The sequence below is a fragment of the Dermochelys coriacea genome, chromosome 3, assembly GCF_009764565.3.
Source record: "Dermochelys coriacea isolate rDerCor1 chromosome 3, rDerCor1.pri.v4, whole genome shotgun sequence".
Classification (NCBI taxonomy): Eukaryota; Metazoa; Chordata; order Testudines; family Dermochelyidae; genus Dermochelys; species Dermochelys coriacea.
The window spans coordinates 15402012-15418459 of record NC_050070.1 but is presented as its reverse complement, the minus strand read 5'-3'; the positions used below and the strand labels follow the sequence as shown (position 1 = coordinate 15418459).

Here is a 16448-nt window from a genome sequence, read left to right as displayed (position 1 = left end):
TTGGGAATGGGCAACGGGGTGGATCAGTTGATGAGTACCTGTTCTGTTCATTCCTGTGAAGCACCTGGCATTGGCCACTGTCGGAAGACAGGATACTGGGCTAGATGGACCATTGGACTGACGCAGTGTGGCCAGTCTTATGTTCTGATAAACATTGATATTATCTGTTGAAATTATAAAAAAATAAAAGCTGAATTCTGCCAAGCCTACCAACAGGGGGCATTGGGAAGCTACTGTAAAAATCTGCCCAGGAACTGCTTTAAATTATGCTCTAGACTGATTGGGCCCCAACTTATCCCAGAATCCAGGAGGCATGAAAGGGGCATATAGTTGCCTTTACCTCACCTCTATGGGCTCCCGTAAGGCACAGCACAGAATGTGCGCTGTAATGACCAGTCAATGTAATTATGATCTGATGGCTCTGTGGTGGGGGTGCTGTGTGAAAAGAGCTGATGCTCTTAGTCTAGGTTGTAGTGAAACAGGAATTCACATCACAAAAAAAAAACAGCCCCCACAATTGGCTCTCTTGGGAGACTCAGCAAGGATTGAATGGCCAAGGACACGGAACGAGGCTCCCAATCTTTTGCTAATCCAGATGCCGCCCTTAAAAGGAAAACAAAAACTACATTGCTTTTGAATATTTGTTGCTTATATGGTTTTAAATTATTTGCTTTGACAAAGATCATGAAGCTGAAAGACGTTCGTGAATAGAAGTGCGCGAATAGAAGATGCAATCTTCAAAGTTTCATTTACTTTTCCGTTTCCGTTACTGGTTGCTCTGGACTAGCATAGGGAAATTGGGAGAAATTAAATTAGCAGGTAAGAAATGTATCCTTCAGTGTTGCAGCTATCATTAATTTGTAGGAGACTAACAAAAAACAAAAAAAGGGGGAGAAATGTGATTTTGCACGTTACCTCAAAGCTCTTAATTTATGTGCAGACTACCAGTTCACTATGCACCCCATTCAGTAACTCCTCCATGCATGAAGTTTCGTGCAAGCAGCCGCTGCAGAATTGGGGCCCATTGGTGCCTTTGGGTATTTAATGGGACATTATTTTATGAGGAATAATGATCTTGTGGCGATAACACAGGACTGGGAGATAGAAGATCTCATTTGTAGTCCCATCTCTAGCACAGACTGTTTGTGTAACCTTGGACAGGTCACTTAACCGCTCTGTGCCTCAGTTTCCCCATGTGTGAAATGGAGATGATTCTTTATTGCCTTGCATTTTATGGCATCATCTACACCTATGCAAAGAGACTGCTAGCATTTTAACCCTGCTGTTTCTCCCTTTACATAACGTAAATGACTACAAAAGGGCCAAGGCAATAGAGAATCTGGCCCAGTAAGGATGGTCTAAAGCTCAGTTCATTACTGTTTGTAAAGCACTTTGAGACCCTAGGATGGAGGTCATCATAGAACTGCAAAGTATTATTATTTTATTGTTATCACACTTGACCCAAAAATTAGCCCATCCTTACAATAACTGTAGATACATTTAACATTCTTCTTGATCCTGAAATATCCATCAGTTCTGAACATGATCTGAAACACTGATCCAGTTCCATTTTCTCAGCTGGGTATGCCATTATCAAGCATTCCAGAGGACTGGAAATTGTGGACACTTCACAGTTTTAAAAATCAGGCTTACTTTGTGCTGTCTCTTCATTCATCCAATTTCACACAAATGAGCCGTGCAATCCTCCAATACGAAGGAGGAAAATTTCCTAATTCTAGGCCAATTAGCCTTTGAGCCTTTTAACAGGAGGCAAAATGCAGAGGTTTGCAAAGCAGCCACTGATCACAGGCATGCATTTCCATGGGGTTTTACAGTATGCACATATACTCTGCCTGTGAATTAGAATAAGGTAATTGGTCTGTTTTTATTTATATGTGACTATGAAACTTCTGCCAAACAGTGGTGAAAAGCAATAGGCTGGCCCTGGTAGTGTAATGGATATCATTCAAAGTAATTTTTCCAGTGGATCCCAATGTGAGTTATAAATGCTACTGACTGTACCAACTGGTGCTATCTGTGTCAACTAATTATTATGCACCTTAGAAAGATTGATCTAGAGGAAGAGTAGGCTATGTTACTACCACTCTCCTCCCTCAGGGCTTTGCTGAAGGCTGGGCTGTAGCGTGTCTGATATCACATGAGACATGCACACATTCAGAAGACCGGTCATGCAGATCGCAGTCCTGCTGGCAAGTCACACATCAAGCAGTCTGCAAGGATTCTGCTGGAGTTTCTCCCCCTGGCCACCAGGGACAGCTATGGTGAAAGAATTGCAGACCCCCAAGCTGCATCTCCCTTGCTTTTCCTGCTCCCCAGCAGGATGCAAACCATTATGGAGCCGCTGGAAGGAGGAGGTGGTTCCAGTTGGCAAGGGAGTCAGGAGGAGGAGGAGTGGCTGGGGGAGGAGATAAGTGGGAAGCCAACTCAGAGGAGGGGGACAGTCTCAGGGGATAGGCCGAGGACAGCATGGGTGTTGGGTGGAAAGGTTGGGGGAAGCATGGGGATCAGAATGAAGCAGGAGCTGAAAGGGGACAGGGCAGTGTGGAGAAGATTAATGCAGACAAGGCAGAGTGTGGGGCAGCTTTAAGGTAACAGTGGTAGAATGAAAAGGAGTACTTGTGGCACCTTAGAGACTAACAAATTTATTTGAACATAAGCTTTCGTGAGCTACAGCTCACTTCATCGGATGCCACAAGTACTCCTTTTTTTTTTTTGCGAATACAGACTAACACGGATGCTACTCTGAAACCAGTGGTAGAAGGGGGGAGGCTGAACCAAGCTCCTCCATGCAAGCTGCTCCAGGATCTCCTAACACTGCCCCATCGAACATTGCTCCTGGCCGAATATCACTGCTCATCCCCCCAGCAATCCCAGGTTTCTGCCAGCTTCCTAGTCCCCATGTCACTCTGGTAACCCCTGCCCCTGGCTCTCTTATCTCCTCCCCTCATCATTCCCACCCAGCTGTCTGTGGCTTGCCCAGGTGAAATTCTATGCCCTGTGGTACACAGGAGATCATAATGGCCCTTTCTGGCTTTAAAATCTATGAATCCTGTGCCTATTTCTCATCACCCTGAATGTCAGCTCAGCCCTGGATCTCAAAGTCCTGAATCTTTAATGTCCTTATGTCCTTTTCAGCAGGTATGAGTCTCATGTTCTGTTTTTTCCCCCCAGGCTTGTCTGTTAATGCACAGAAGGAACTGGGGAGCATGAGCTCTGCAAAGTTTTATAGAATCCCTGAGGGGAAGGGGCCTTACTCTGTTGGCTGCACGGACCTGATGACTGATCACACGATTCAGGTATGATAGCCAAAACCTTTCTGTCACTTCCTACTTTATTTTGACATAAGTCACAAGTCCAACATTGCAGCCTTCGTCATACTACTAGGTATTAATTAAATGAAAAGTTCCTCTGGTTCTGATAGGTGGAAATTCACCCGGGCAGAGGGGCAGGACAAAGCCTGCTTAAGCCTCCAGGCATTTTACTTTTTGTGAACAAAATGTTTCATATGAATTAATTCTGTAAGAGTAATGATAGAGGATGGCTACTGTGGCACAGGTATCGCTAGAAGTGTAAGGCTGTAATGACAGGAATATACTGTAAATCAGTCAATTTTGTCAGATACTAGGATATAGATTTTATAAACAGAAGTTGGCAGGCAAAAATGTCTGTATATATACACCATCATTTAACCTCCAAAACTTTGGAGAAGTTCAGAACTGAATCCTTATCTAAATATAAGCTTTGTAGCTTGGACCCATCTCTAAATACAATTTAAGAGCCTGATCCTGCTTTCCTAGTTAAAGCAATGCTCCTTAGCCAAGATACTCAAAGGTATTTAGACACCAAACTCCAACTGAATTCACAGCTCACCATAGTGAATTCTTTGGAATGGGGCAGGAAAACTCTTCCTCATTGTTCCATGTGCTGTAGTGAAGGTGAGAAACGTGGTTTGCCACCCCATGGAATGAGCCAGAGGTCCTGCCCCTGAGCCTGGAAGATATGCAAGACCATTCACCCAGAGCCCTCATACCTCTGGGTTCCTGGCACCTGCCCCCATCCTTCCTGACAACTTAGCTCCAATGGAGACCCACCACCAAGGTCTCTCATGACTGCAGCTGTCCCCATCAGAAAAGTCCCCCTAGCATGGCAAATGAGGGATGATGTATAGCATTTCTGCTGTGTGTTAAAAAGTAACAATTATGGAATTTGTACCCATTTAAAAAGAAAAATTACTGCCTTCAGAATTGGTGTAGAACCATAACAGAACCAAGCAATTACATCTCTCAAGTTCCCAAAAATGCAGATAAAGTTATAAGCAGTTATTGGGCCTGCAGTCCATTCAGCCTATTCAATGCTGATTTGCATTTTCAGATACAATAGCCTCACAATTTTTCTACTAAAACACTCTTGCCCTTTGTTGTTGGTAGTTCCTGTAGCATTGTCATGGCATTTTTAAACTCCAAGCAAAGCTAGTATGGTGGAATTTGCTTGTAGTGATTGTGGTAAGTAGGGATCATTTGGGTATTTTTGTCTATGAATTGTATAAGGATTTATTGTGTGCCTAAATTACATAATGATTGGGTAGTTCACATGGTAGAGTTTAACTGCTTCAAATTAGTTTTCATGCCTTTATTAGGTAAGTGATCTGGATTATTAACATTCTCTAAAGTCTAGATTATGAAATTTACTCACACTGGTAACCAGTTATTCACCTGAGTAATGCAATAGGGACTGTTCAGGTGAGTAACTCCTCATCATTGTCAGGGATTTGCAATCTGTTCCTAAATAAGCCTTTGTCAGAAATGATCATTCATTACAGTGTGATTTGTAAATAGAGAGAAGATTAATCAGGTAAGCTCTTCATGTGCATTGGGTAATAGATCAGAAACTTAATATTCAGGCAACCTGACACTGTTTTTAAAAGACCAGTTTAAAATAAGTATTGTTCTTAACAGCCATCTTGCCCTGTTGTTTAGGGGCATTCTGCATGCACTCCTACAGTTAATTCACCAAAACACAATATAATCAGAGAGCGATTTTGAATAGTGTGCTCCAAAGTCACTTTTGTTGTAAAGAGCAAGAATGCAAACTGTACATACTTTTTATCTGACGGACACCTTCTTTATTACATTAAATTACTTGTACATAGTCCCACCCTGTGGTCCTTGCAGAAGAAACATTCTATTGAAAAAACATACCCAATGGCGTACATGGTTCACAAGAAAAGAAAGGACCCCAAAGGAAGGAAATTGAGAGGAGAGAGAGAACAGTGGTAAGAGTTTGAGAGAGAGAAAATACTATTAATAAAAAAATGCATAGGGGAACAGAGACCACAGCAGATATGAAAACATCTTGAAAGAGATTGATTTGGAGGGAAAAATAATCTGAAACTTAACAAAGAAGAAACACTATAGAAAATTATTAATGGTAATATTTTGTATTTATGCAACTTTCATCTGTAGCTATCAAAATGCTTTACAAAGAGGGTAAGTATCACTGTCCTCAGTATAGACATAGAAACTGAGGCACAGAGGAGTAATGGGCACACAGCAAGTCAGTGCCTAAGCTGTGTATAAAGGTCAGATCTCCTGACTCTCAGTCTGAGCCCTATCTGCTGGAACATATTGCCTGAAACAAGTCTGAGGGAAATGCAGGCTCTGAACAAGTCTGAAGAAATATGATGCAGGAGAAAATAGGAAGAGAATAGGGAAGAAGGAGAAATAAGAGAATGGAGGCAGCAAATGCTCTAAAGTTAATAAAGAGTTTGCACTGTACATTTTGAAATAATGCTGTAATGGTAATTTAGCCTGGGAGGGAATGTTATTTAACTTTAGCTGGATGCCAGAGAGCATGTCTGTTTGGTTTCCAGGTATGAAAAATACAGTAACATTTGGTGGCAATCAAAGCTGAGCCTTTATTGTTAATTTTCTCGTTGGACTCTCTCTTACACCTTGTGGTATCATTTTAACATGTTAAACTCTTAGGTAAAAATATTTTTATTCTTTAGCAGCTTCAGTGAGAAAATCTTATTTCTTTTTCTGATTCAATCACAGGGAAGCTTCTTTCGTCTGTATTATCCTTCACAAAATGGCACAAGTAGTGAAGAAACCAAGTGGATCCCCAGGAAGGAATATTATCGCGGACTTTCAGACTTCCTCAATGTGAACCGGATGTTAGGAGAAACACTTATGCAGTACTATGTTGGTAAGATGAGTTTATTTCTAATTGCCTTACCCGTGAGACGTGTGCTATTGTCAGTTTAGTAACGGTCCCTCTATGTGAGGAATGTGTTAATACTGCAGGAGCTCAAGGGAATTTCCTTTGCAGAACTGTTTCTCCTCCTCTTCCTATGGGGCAGGAACATTCAGGTGACTGTGACTGTATGTTTCACTGCACCATGTGCCCAAATATCACTGTCATGGGTGTCTGGGAATATTCATCCCATTCATATTCATGGGTAAAATTCATCCTTGAGCAAAGGGCCATCACTTAAGCCCTGTAGGGAATCTTTTTGAAGGCACAAAGGGGAGGCTAGGTGCCCAGCTCTGATTGAAAGTCAGTAGGAGTTGGATGCCTAACTGCCTTTGTGCCCTTGAAAATCTTCCCCTACAGAATTTAAGTGGGAGATAGGCCTTATGCTGGCTCTCTGTATGGGGGCAATTTCACCCTTTGCCGGGTAATAAGTGTCTGTAGGATCAGGCTTTTTAGTGCAGAATATGAACTAAGGCCTTTACTCTTATTCTCCGTGTGTATCTCACTCAAATAATCTAATTGAAATCAGTGGGACAAGCTGAGGAGTAAAGCAGCTACTCAAGGTAAGGGAGGGTATCAGAATGTGTCTCAAAGAAGTGGTTACATGAGAAGTCACACTAACTGCAGATATCTGTTTTAACTAGGCACAGTGACATGTCCTGCAAAATGGAATGCTGCTTTCAAGTCTGGAGAGAAATATCCCCTCATTATTTTTTCCCATGGACTTGGAGCTTTCCGGTAATGCTGCAGTTTGTGGCCTCAGACCACATGGGGACAAGTGACTCTCCAGTGTAACTCCACTGCGCCCAGTGGAGTTATGCCAGGGAGGAATTTAGCCCAGGAAGTTGACAGTTCTTGAGAATGGTTTTGAACATATTCCAGTAAAGTTGTGTTGGATTCATCACAGCATTAGCTAAAACTGGTTTTAAAAACAATGGGCCAGATCCTCAGCTGGTGTAAAGTAGTATATCTCCATGGAAATAAATGCCAATTTATAAAAACTGAGGGCCTGCTCCAATTTTGGTTTACTTATATGTTTCCCTATTTGAAAATACTTGCTTCTTAGGAGTGTTGCGAGAATCAATTATTTAAGGTTTGTAAAGCACTTTGAAGATGTAAAGTATTGTGCACATGGTATTATTATATATAATCATTAATTTCTCTTCCTCAAAAAATCCTCTTCAAAATGGGTGTTGATATAAAGATAGAGAGGCTGTATGGCTTAGTGGACAGAGCACTGGACTGGGACTCAAGAGACCTCGAAGGGATTCCTGGCTGAGCCACTGGCCTGCTGGGTGACCTTAGGCAAGTCACTTCCCTGCCCTGGGCCTCAGTTTCTCCATCTCCTTTCTCAAGCACTTTGAGTTCTATGCATGAAAGCACCATATCAGAGCTAGTAATTATTATTAATGTGGGACTTTGAAAATGTTGTACATACTTCCACATAAAAATCACATAAAAACCTGAGAAAGAAAGGAGGCATTGATCTACAATGTAAAATATTAAATTAGGTGTAGTACAAGTATGGCCTATTTTTATTTCAGCAGCAAGGTATTGAAACTATGTGTATTTAAGCAGTGTATTATTTTGATTTCAGGACTATATATTCTGCTATCTGCATTGAGATGGCGTCTCAGGGTTTTATAGTTGCTGCTGTGGAGCACAGGTATGTATAGTACATCTGCTTTTTTGGGTTAGAAGAGGCGAACAATTATTTCACAAAGTCCTATGCTTATTTGATCTTGCAAGGTGCTGTGTGCAAAATCTGAGACCTTTTTAAATTTGAAAAACACTTATTTGACTGGGAGAGATCATTTTTCTCAGCAACGTCTTTAGTCTAAAAGATGCAAAAAAAATGTCGTGTTTATTGTACAGTATAACTTAGATTTATTTTAAAAGACTAAAATAGTATTAATTTTCTTCAAAACCCATGTAAGTCCCATAGCTCAACTCTCAATCTAAACAAAGAGCAAGTTACTTGAATTCTTTGACGAGGGGAGTTGGCAGTAGTCCATGTAATTCTTTTTAAATGCACTATTTGTGGCTGTTTAATATTAGATTCTGGCAAAACAAGGTCTGTTTTCTTTTCATTTAGATTTTATTATATAAATTCAATTATAATGCTGCTCTAGTTATTTTCTTGGTGCCAAGAGCCAGTCTTTCTTGATAGGGGGTGAAATCCTAGCCCCATTGAAATCAGTGGCACTAGTCTCATTAACTTAATTAGAGTCACGATTTCACCCCTGAAGTCCATGTGAGTTGAGTACTGTTGGCATGAGTGTGAACTATCCTTCAGAAGTAACTTTTTTTCTGTATTATAGAGATAAATCCTCTTCTGCGACTTATTACTGTAAAGAGAATCCTGTTTCTGAAGCACGAGAAGGGGCTACAGAAAATCCGGAAGAGGAATGGATCTTCTACAGAAAACTAAACCAAGGTGAACAGGAATTTCCTTTACGCCACCAACAGGTATGTGTTGTGAATGCTGATCTAACAAATGAGGAAGATGCAATCTAGCACCCAATAGGTGCCAAGGGATAGATTAAAGCTGACATATTTGCCAGGCCATTAACCCATCAGACTTCCTACCTCAGGCCAGGTCTACACTACAGACTTTTACCAGCATAGCTATGTTGCTGAGGAGTGTGATGAGGTATGATTTGTGACCGACATAGCTGAACTGGCAAAAGCGCCTAACATAGATGTGGTTATACCAGCACAACTGTGCTTTTGGCAGTATAGCTTATTTTGCTCAGAGGTGGGGGAAGGAGGGAGGCCTCGAATAAGCTATCCCAGCAAAAGAGCAGCTTTGCTGACATAAGCTGTCTCCACACTAGGAGTGCTTAACAGGTATCGTATACCCATATAGTTATACCCACACAGCCTTCCAAGTGTGGAGCTGGCCGCAGAAGCATGCCAGCAGTTTTTCTCTTGTGTTCCAATCCCCACTTAAGTCAGTAGAGGTCTTTCCATTGACTTCAATAGGCTTTGGATGAGGTCCTTAGTGAGTCTCTGGTGACAATGTGCACACCAATGAGGCAACAACCTCTCATATATACATCCAATATCCTATTTGTGAGCCTAAATTCACGCCAGTTAGAGAAACATTGGGAATAACCTGCCAAGTTATTGCCCGTTGGAATGATCTCTCTGGTGGAGCTCAGCAGGTGTTTCTTTCAGGGATTCATAACGATTCCAGTGGCACATAGGCCTCATGCTGGCCATACGCAGTGGGGCGAATTTCACCCTCACATAGAAAGCTGGTTCCAAAGAAAGAAAGAAAGAAAGAAAGAGATTATTTTTCTTGTTTGGTAAATTATAAAAATCAAAAGGAATACAAAAACATCTCACAACCCTCATTAGGTAATGCGTATATAAAACAAGAAGGGTTTATAAAACTCCGACGGGTTCCCACTGAGGGCTTGTCTAGATGAAGACAAACAGCATATTGATACACTTTAAAGCTTCAGTATAGACAGGGCAAGTTGTACTGTAACACGATAGCTCATTCAGGCGAACCCCACAAGAGAGACAAGGGATCATCTGGACCAACCAAGTTTTAAATACATCTTTCATCCAAGTCCTTACAAGCCTGCTCCTGAAAAGTACTGAGTCCATGGGAGTTGCTCTCATGGGGCTAAATTCACTCTTGTGCAGAGTGAGCTCAAGGCCACTGCCACCTCAGGGCCAAATTCTCTGCTGGTTTAAACTGGTACAGCTCCTTTCATTTTTTTCTATTTATGGATTCAAGCTCCAGTTCTGCAAAGTGCTTATCTTTGAACATGAGCGTAATCTCAATGACTTGAAGCCCTAGATGTTTCTAAGGTTTTTTTCTAAGAGTTTTAACTGAATGCCTGGCAGCTTGTTTTTTCTGTCCAGAAGGATAATTGTTGTTTTTTTATCTATGCCTAGTTGCAGCAGAGAACAGAGGAGTGTATCAAAGCTCTTGATCTCATTCTTGATATTAATTCTGGAAAACATGTAGTGAATGTACTACCTTTAAACTTCGATTGGACTCTTTTAAAGGTGAGTGAAGAAAACTAGACTCCTTTTAATAATAGCCTGACTGCCCATCTGTTTTCTCTTTCTGTGATCCCCACATCAACCAACCATATTAGTTGTATAACCGTTTCATCTCATGTGATCCTGAAGCTGTGTTTTTATAGCTGCTATCGTTCTGTTTCCATTCTAGTAGTCTCTAGCTTTTAAAATAGATATGCCGTAATGACTAAAAGTTGGGAAAGGAACGTTCCTTACAGCATCTTGATTTCTTTTACAGGGTTCTATTGATAGTGACAAAATAGCTGTGATGGGACACTCTTTTGGTGCTGCCACAGCCATTGAGGCTCTTAGCAAAGAAGCTAGATTCAAGTAAGTATCATAAAGCAAAGGCAAGTCCCAGGCTTTGGGATAGCATCGAACTGCATTTAAGCTTTTTGCTTTTCTTGGCTATGCTGAGATCTCATTTAACTAGTACTAACTGTAATGATTACAGCAATTGTAAAGAAAACGGCTTTGCTTACTAGGGACAATTTTTCCCTTACTTACCCCTGCTTCTGTGAGCTCTGGGGAGCCAGAACATCTGAAACAGACTCACATGCTTCCTCATTCCTTGGTACCCTGTGGAAGTGTCTCTGCCAGAGCTTCACGGGGCCAGGGACAGGACTGAGTGGAACATCAGCCTGCTCCGCACAATACCAAATGGATTTCCAGTCTTCAATGAAAGCATGCTATCCCTTCAGGAATTCTTATAGCCTATTTATCCATGTACACTGTAACTCAAAGCATACTGAGGCCACCCTGTGAACCATTATGTGTCAGTGATATGATCGCATAGCTCCTTTTTTGCAGGTGTGGCATTGCCCTGGATGTATGGATGCTTCCTCTAGATGATGAAGTTTATACCAGGGTCCACCAGCCATTGTTGTTTATCAACTCAGAAAAATTCCAGTGGGCTTCAAATGTTTTAAAGATAAAGAAACTTTACTCTGCTGGCACAGAAAGAAAAATGATCACTATCAAGTAAGTATTACAATACTATAGTCCTGTTTTCTTCTCTAGAGACTGGATTCTTTGCTTGTAAAATCTAAAGGAGGAAAATTACAGGCTTCTAACGAGAGTTGGTGGTTTACCTGTAGGAATCTAGCAGTGCCAGTTATTACAACCTCATCAGAAGTATTTACCATGCAAGGCATTTTCGTTTTCAAATCTCTTCATATACAAATCTGGCATCATAGCAAAGGGCTTTGTGGACCAAATCAATACAGACTTCCAATCAAAGATGCAAGATATCTATTCTATTGTATTCAGGTTCTTATGCTGTGCCCATCACCATAGTATCTGTGTAACCTGGTTGTGAGAATGGGGGCTAGAGTAGCAACTGGAGCCCATTGTGCAACACCCAGGTGGAATTTGTGACCAGTGGATCTGCATACCCCAGCCTACTCACAAATCCTTTCAATTGAAGTTAGGTGCTTAAATACTTCTGTTGAGCTGGGCCATGTGACTTGCCCAAGGCCATAAAAAAAAGTCCTTTTTGAGGTCTTCACCTCTCCTAAGCAGAGAACACCTCTGTAGCCAGTACTTAAGAGAAATACCTGACCCATTCACTGGCATAGATGGCCTTGAAGGTGATGGAGTGGTGAAAAATATAAGAAGCCCATACAAGGGGTGTGTATTTCTTCAGTGACACAGAGAACAAGGATGTTGATAAACTGGAGAAGGTTCAGAGAAGAGCACAAGATTGATTAGATTAGAAAACATGCTTTATAGTGATAGGCTCAAGGACAGTGGTGGGCAACCTGTGGCCCATCAGGGTAAGCTAATTGCAGGCTGCGAGACATTTTGCAGATGTTGACTGTACATAGGCACGGCCCCCTGCAGCTCTCATTGGCCGTGAACAGTGAACATGGCCACTAGGAGCTGCAGGGGGCCCATGCCTGCAGATGGTCAATGTCTGCAAAATGTCTCGCGGCCCGCAATCATCTTACCCTGATGGGCTGCATGCAGCTGTGGGCCGCAAGTTGCCCACCACTACTCAAGGAGCTCAATCTATTTAACTTAACAAAGGTTAAGAGGTAACTTGATCACAGTCTATAAGTATCTACATGTGGAACAAATATTTGATAAAGGGATCTTCAGTCCAGCAGAGAAAGGTACAACATGATCCAGTGACTGAAAGTTGAACCTAGACAAATTTGGACTGGAAATAAGGCATACATTTTCAACAAGGGTAATTAATCATTGGAACAATTTACTCCAGGCCATGGATACTCCATCACTAGCATTTAAATCAAAATTGGATGTTTTTTCTAAAGATATGCTCTAGGAATTTTGCAGAGGAAGTTCTATGGCCTATGTTATACTGGAGGTCAGATTGGATGATCCCATGATCCCTTCTGGTTCAGAAATCTGTGACTTGGGGGTTGGACTAGATGACCTTCTGGGGTCCCTTCCAACCCTGATATTCTATGATTCTATGACTCTATTAACAGTTTCAAGGGTCCTTCAAGGGGCATTTGGAGGCTTTGGGGAGCAGATCCAGTTAATATGATTATTTGGATCCACTAGACAACACATCGCAACCAACTGGGCAAGAGCTGTGAGGGGCAGAGGATTATTGCTGCCCTAAGGATCTCAGATTCGTACACAAAACTGCAGTCCTTTACTTCAAGGCTGGTAATGTAGACATGTACCTCAACACAGAATTTACCCTTAGGGTTTTTCTACACTTGAAAGCTATTCCAATTAAGGCAGGCTTTGAATTTAACACACAAAAGCTATTCCCAAATAACAGAGTATGGACAAGCCCTGAAGCAGCAGTAGCAATAGATGAATACAAGTCTCCTATCCCAATTAAGTATATAATCCATGATTATCTTTGCAAATTACTTGATTTACATGCATTACCTTTTATTGCAAAACTGCCTTCCTGTGAACTTATTTAAAACTGTCTCTTTTCTGTTTACAGGGGATCAGTACATCAGAGTTTTCCAGATTTTACCTTCCTGGCTGGTACATTTGTTGGAAAGATTTTCAAATTAAAGGGAGAAATAGACCCAAACATAGCTATAGATATTAGCAACAAAGCTTCATTAGCCTTCTTGCAGAAACATTTAGGTAAGTAGCAGTATTAAAAAGTAGTTTTGTTTAAAAGGCTCAGGTGACCATTAAGACCGATATGAATAAGAGTTAATCAACTCTTTATTCCTATGCAGCCCCTCAAACTAACCCGCTATTTTCTATAGGACAAAAAATAAAATGTGAATTATCTCAGTACCTGCTGACCAGCCTCTTGCTGAAAATGTGTGAATACTTTGACAGTTGACTCTTTTCTCTGGGTTTGTAACTTGACGGTAAAAAGTTTCTCCCAGCTGCAAGATCGGGTTAAAGTGCCTCAAATTAGGAGCATTTAAATTTTCTTCATTTTATTAATTTCTAATTTATGGGATGTGTAAATAGTTTAAAGTTTCCCCACTTCATACTTTATTTTGTTCCAACATCTTTCAAACCAGTTTGATTTAAAAGATGAAATTGGCAAGTAATTAGCTCATCATCTGGTAGTTTGATTTTAATAATTTTTGCATTTGTCTCCTTCAGACAGTCGTCGTTTTTGGTCACATTTGTTTTGCTTCCATGTTTCACAGGTCTGGAGAAAGGTTTTGATCAGTGGAACGCTCTCGTAGATGGCGAAGGCCATAATGTCATTCCTGGAACCAACATTGATCTACCCTCAACTCAGCCTGAATCACTAGAATGAAGAAACTGATAAACAGTGCTTTAGTGTGCACGGTATTAAGTCTTCAACAAGATCTTACTTAAAAATCTAGTATTGCTGGCCAGCTACTTCCCACAGCTCCAGCGTATTTTTTGTTCTGACTTATCAAGACAGGTGACTGTGAGGCAGTCTCATTGCACGCTAATAAAAGAGTTGGCAGGGGTTTAAATTCATACCAGCCTATAAACTTGTTATTGAAAATACTGTAAAACTTTTGCTTTCTACGAATTAAATATTAAATCAGTTATTAGATGGATGTCTGGCTCTAAATTAGGAAAGAAGCCTTGTTGCCTAGTGTTTACATCAGGAGACTTTCATTCTGGCAAGAGTTTGGGCAAAATGTTTATCTTCTCTGCTTTTCAGCATCTCCATCTTTAACATGAAGACAATACCTAACCAGTGTATCAGATGCTTTGAGCCCTCCAGCTGTAAAGTATTGAGGGGGAAAAAAAATTACTAGACCTAAGTTAGCCTGATTTCAAGAATATCAAATGGGAAGCCCTGATTCAGTTTCTTAAGAGTCTGATCCCAAATAGAGATATTTTGTAAAATCTGTTTCCACCCGGCCACCAGCACCGCTGGAAGCCTCTTGAGAGCATACAGTGTGTATGGTAACACCCATTGTTTCATGTTTTCTCTGTATATAAAATCTCCCCACTGTATTTTCCACTGCATGAATTCGATGAAGTGAGCTGTAGCTCATGAAAGCCTATGCTCAAATAAATTTGTTAGTCTCTAAGGTGCCACAAATAGTTTCTTTTTGCGGATACAGACTAACGCGGCTTCTACTCTGAAACCTCTTGAAAGCAGTTGTTCTTGGGAGAGTTCCTGTAAGATTTCTGGAAGTTTGGCTCTTCTTGTGAAGTTTCAGTTTCAGTTCCATGTGAACTGCAAACTGAAAGAAGGCTCCTTCTAGTTTTGGATTTAACCCAGAACCAAAATTGCAAGGACAGGTTGGGATCTAGGGACTTCAAGCACAGTCCTGCCTCCTAAAATTCAAACCAGTTTGGATTGTAGGTGCCACATATGGTATATTTAGTAGTTAATAACTGATTCTGGTTTTTAGAAGCCACACTGCACATGCTTAAGCATTCCTGCCATGCTCTAGGAAACTAAAACTGCAAACAAATTAGCTGAAATGTTTTCCCTCAATGCCAGACAATGGAAGACTAATAGAATTTCTTGTCAAGATTACAAAGCACAGGGAGCATTAAGTGCTTTGGAAAATCCAACCCAAGTGACACAGGAGCACAAGTCCCCTAAAAGTCAATGGGATTTTGCACCTTCTCCATCCAGCTTTTGCCTGCTTTGTAATCATCAGTTGGGGAGGAGGCTAATACTGGAGAGAAAATTGAACTCTCAAGGCAATGAAGTCTTCATTTTTAAGAGTAATTCTTTTGTCTTTAAATACATTTACCTGCTTTGTACAAATGCCATCTCAACATATTGTGACATGCACTATTACATTTAGGGATGTTTTTTTAACATGATGTAAGCAAACTGTAGCCTAGTTCCAGGACAGTTGCAGTTTTCTGACATTGTGTGCACCATTGCAATACAAATCTATGTTTTCAACAATAGACAAGCTCTTGATCTGGAATTTGCTGAACAAGGGAAATAGAAAAGTTTATTTTTAAACTACATTCTAAGCTACATTATCTCCAACTTAAAATTGTGCTTACTTCCCCACAAGGGGTCATTTTGGGTCTGTTAGAACTCAGGAGCTCTCCCTTTTAACTCCCCCCAAATAAACACCTCCTCCCCGCCCATAGAATCACTGTTCTGGAGAGCGCTCTTGCTGGCATAATTAAACCACCCCCAACAAAGCAGCATTAGCTATGTGAGCAGGAGAATTTCTCCTGCTGACATAGCACTGTCCACAGCACATTTGCCGGTGAAACTCATGTTTGTCAGGGGTGTGTTTTTTTCCCCCACATCTCTGAGAGACAAAAGTTTTACTGACAAAAGTGGTAGTGTAGACATAGCCTTAGGCATTCTCACAACTAGCAGCCTTATGCTGCTTATGCTATTACCAGTGTTGCTACTTGCCGTGTCTAGGGGAGACAGTAGGCATGGCAAAGCATTTGATAGACCATTTAGAAGCAGCTGTGCAGCTCTGATCTTCAGAAGAAGCTATCTCCATAAGTAATTATCAACATTGAGAGATTGGTGGACAAAGCCACGGTCCTCAGATCTTGTTTTGTCTACAGGTGGAGCAAAATTAAGTCAACTTTCAAGAAGAGTTTAATAAGACTCCTAATCTTAAAAATAAACCTTGCGAAATGTTGCCCCCTTTAACCATAGTTCATTTAATTCTAATGTTTATATAAAGTGCAACAATTTAATTTTGTAAGAGCAGAATTAGCATTTGTAAGATCCTGCAATGAAGTTTTGGAAA

General features: G+C 40.9%; 1 protein-coding gene across 4 annotated transcripts in view; it reads left to right on the top strand.

Moving 5' to 3' along the window:
* Nucleotides 1-14494, top strand: part of PLA2G7 (phospholipase A2 group VII) — a 43747-nt gene extending 29253 nt beyond the window's left edge. For 2 of the 4 annotated variants that reach the window (XM_038395515.2, XM_038395514.2), the window contains exons 2-12: nucleotides 682-819; nucleotides 3193-3317; nucleotides 6075-6225; nucleotides 6918-7011; nucleotides 7871-7939; nucleotides 8595-8742; nucleotides 10186-10299; nucleotides 10553-10644; nucleotides 11125-11295; nucleotides 13244-13392; nucleotides 13920-14494. In XM_038395515.2, the coding sequence (XP_038251443.1) occupies nucleotides 729-819; nucleotides 3193-3317; nucleotides 6075-6225; nucleotides 6918-7011; nucleotides 7871-7939; nucleotides 8595-8742; nucleotides 10186-10299; nucleotides 10553-10644; nucleotides 11125-11295; nucleotides 13244-13392; nucleotides 13920-14032 (1317 nt within the window). In that variant the 5' untranslated portion in view covers nucleotides 682-728 and the 3' untranslated portion in view covers nucleotides 14033-14494. Of the gene's footprint in view, nucleotides 1-681; nucleotides 820-1620; nucleotides 2376-3192; nucleotides 3318-6074; nucleotides 6226-6917; nucleotides 7012-7870; nucleotides 7940-8594; nucleotides 8743-10185; nucleotides 10300-10552; nucleotides 10645-11124; nucleotides 11296-13243; nucleotides 13393-13919 lie in introns of those variants that run through there. The other 2 variants (XM_043510147.1, XM_038395517.2) reach the window with 2 other exon arrangements.
* The last annotated feature ends 1954 nt before the right edge of the window (nucleotides 14495-16448 follow it).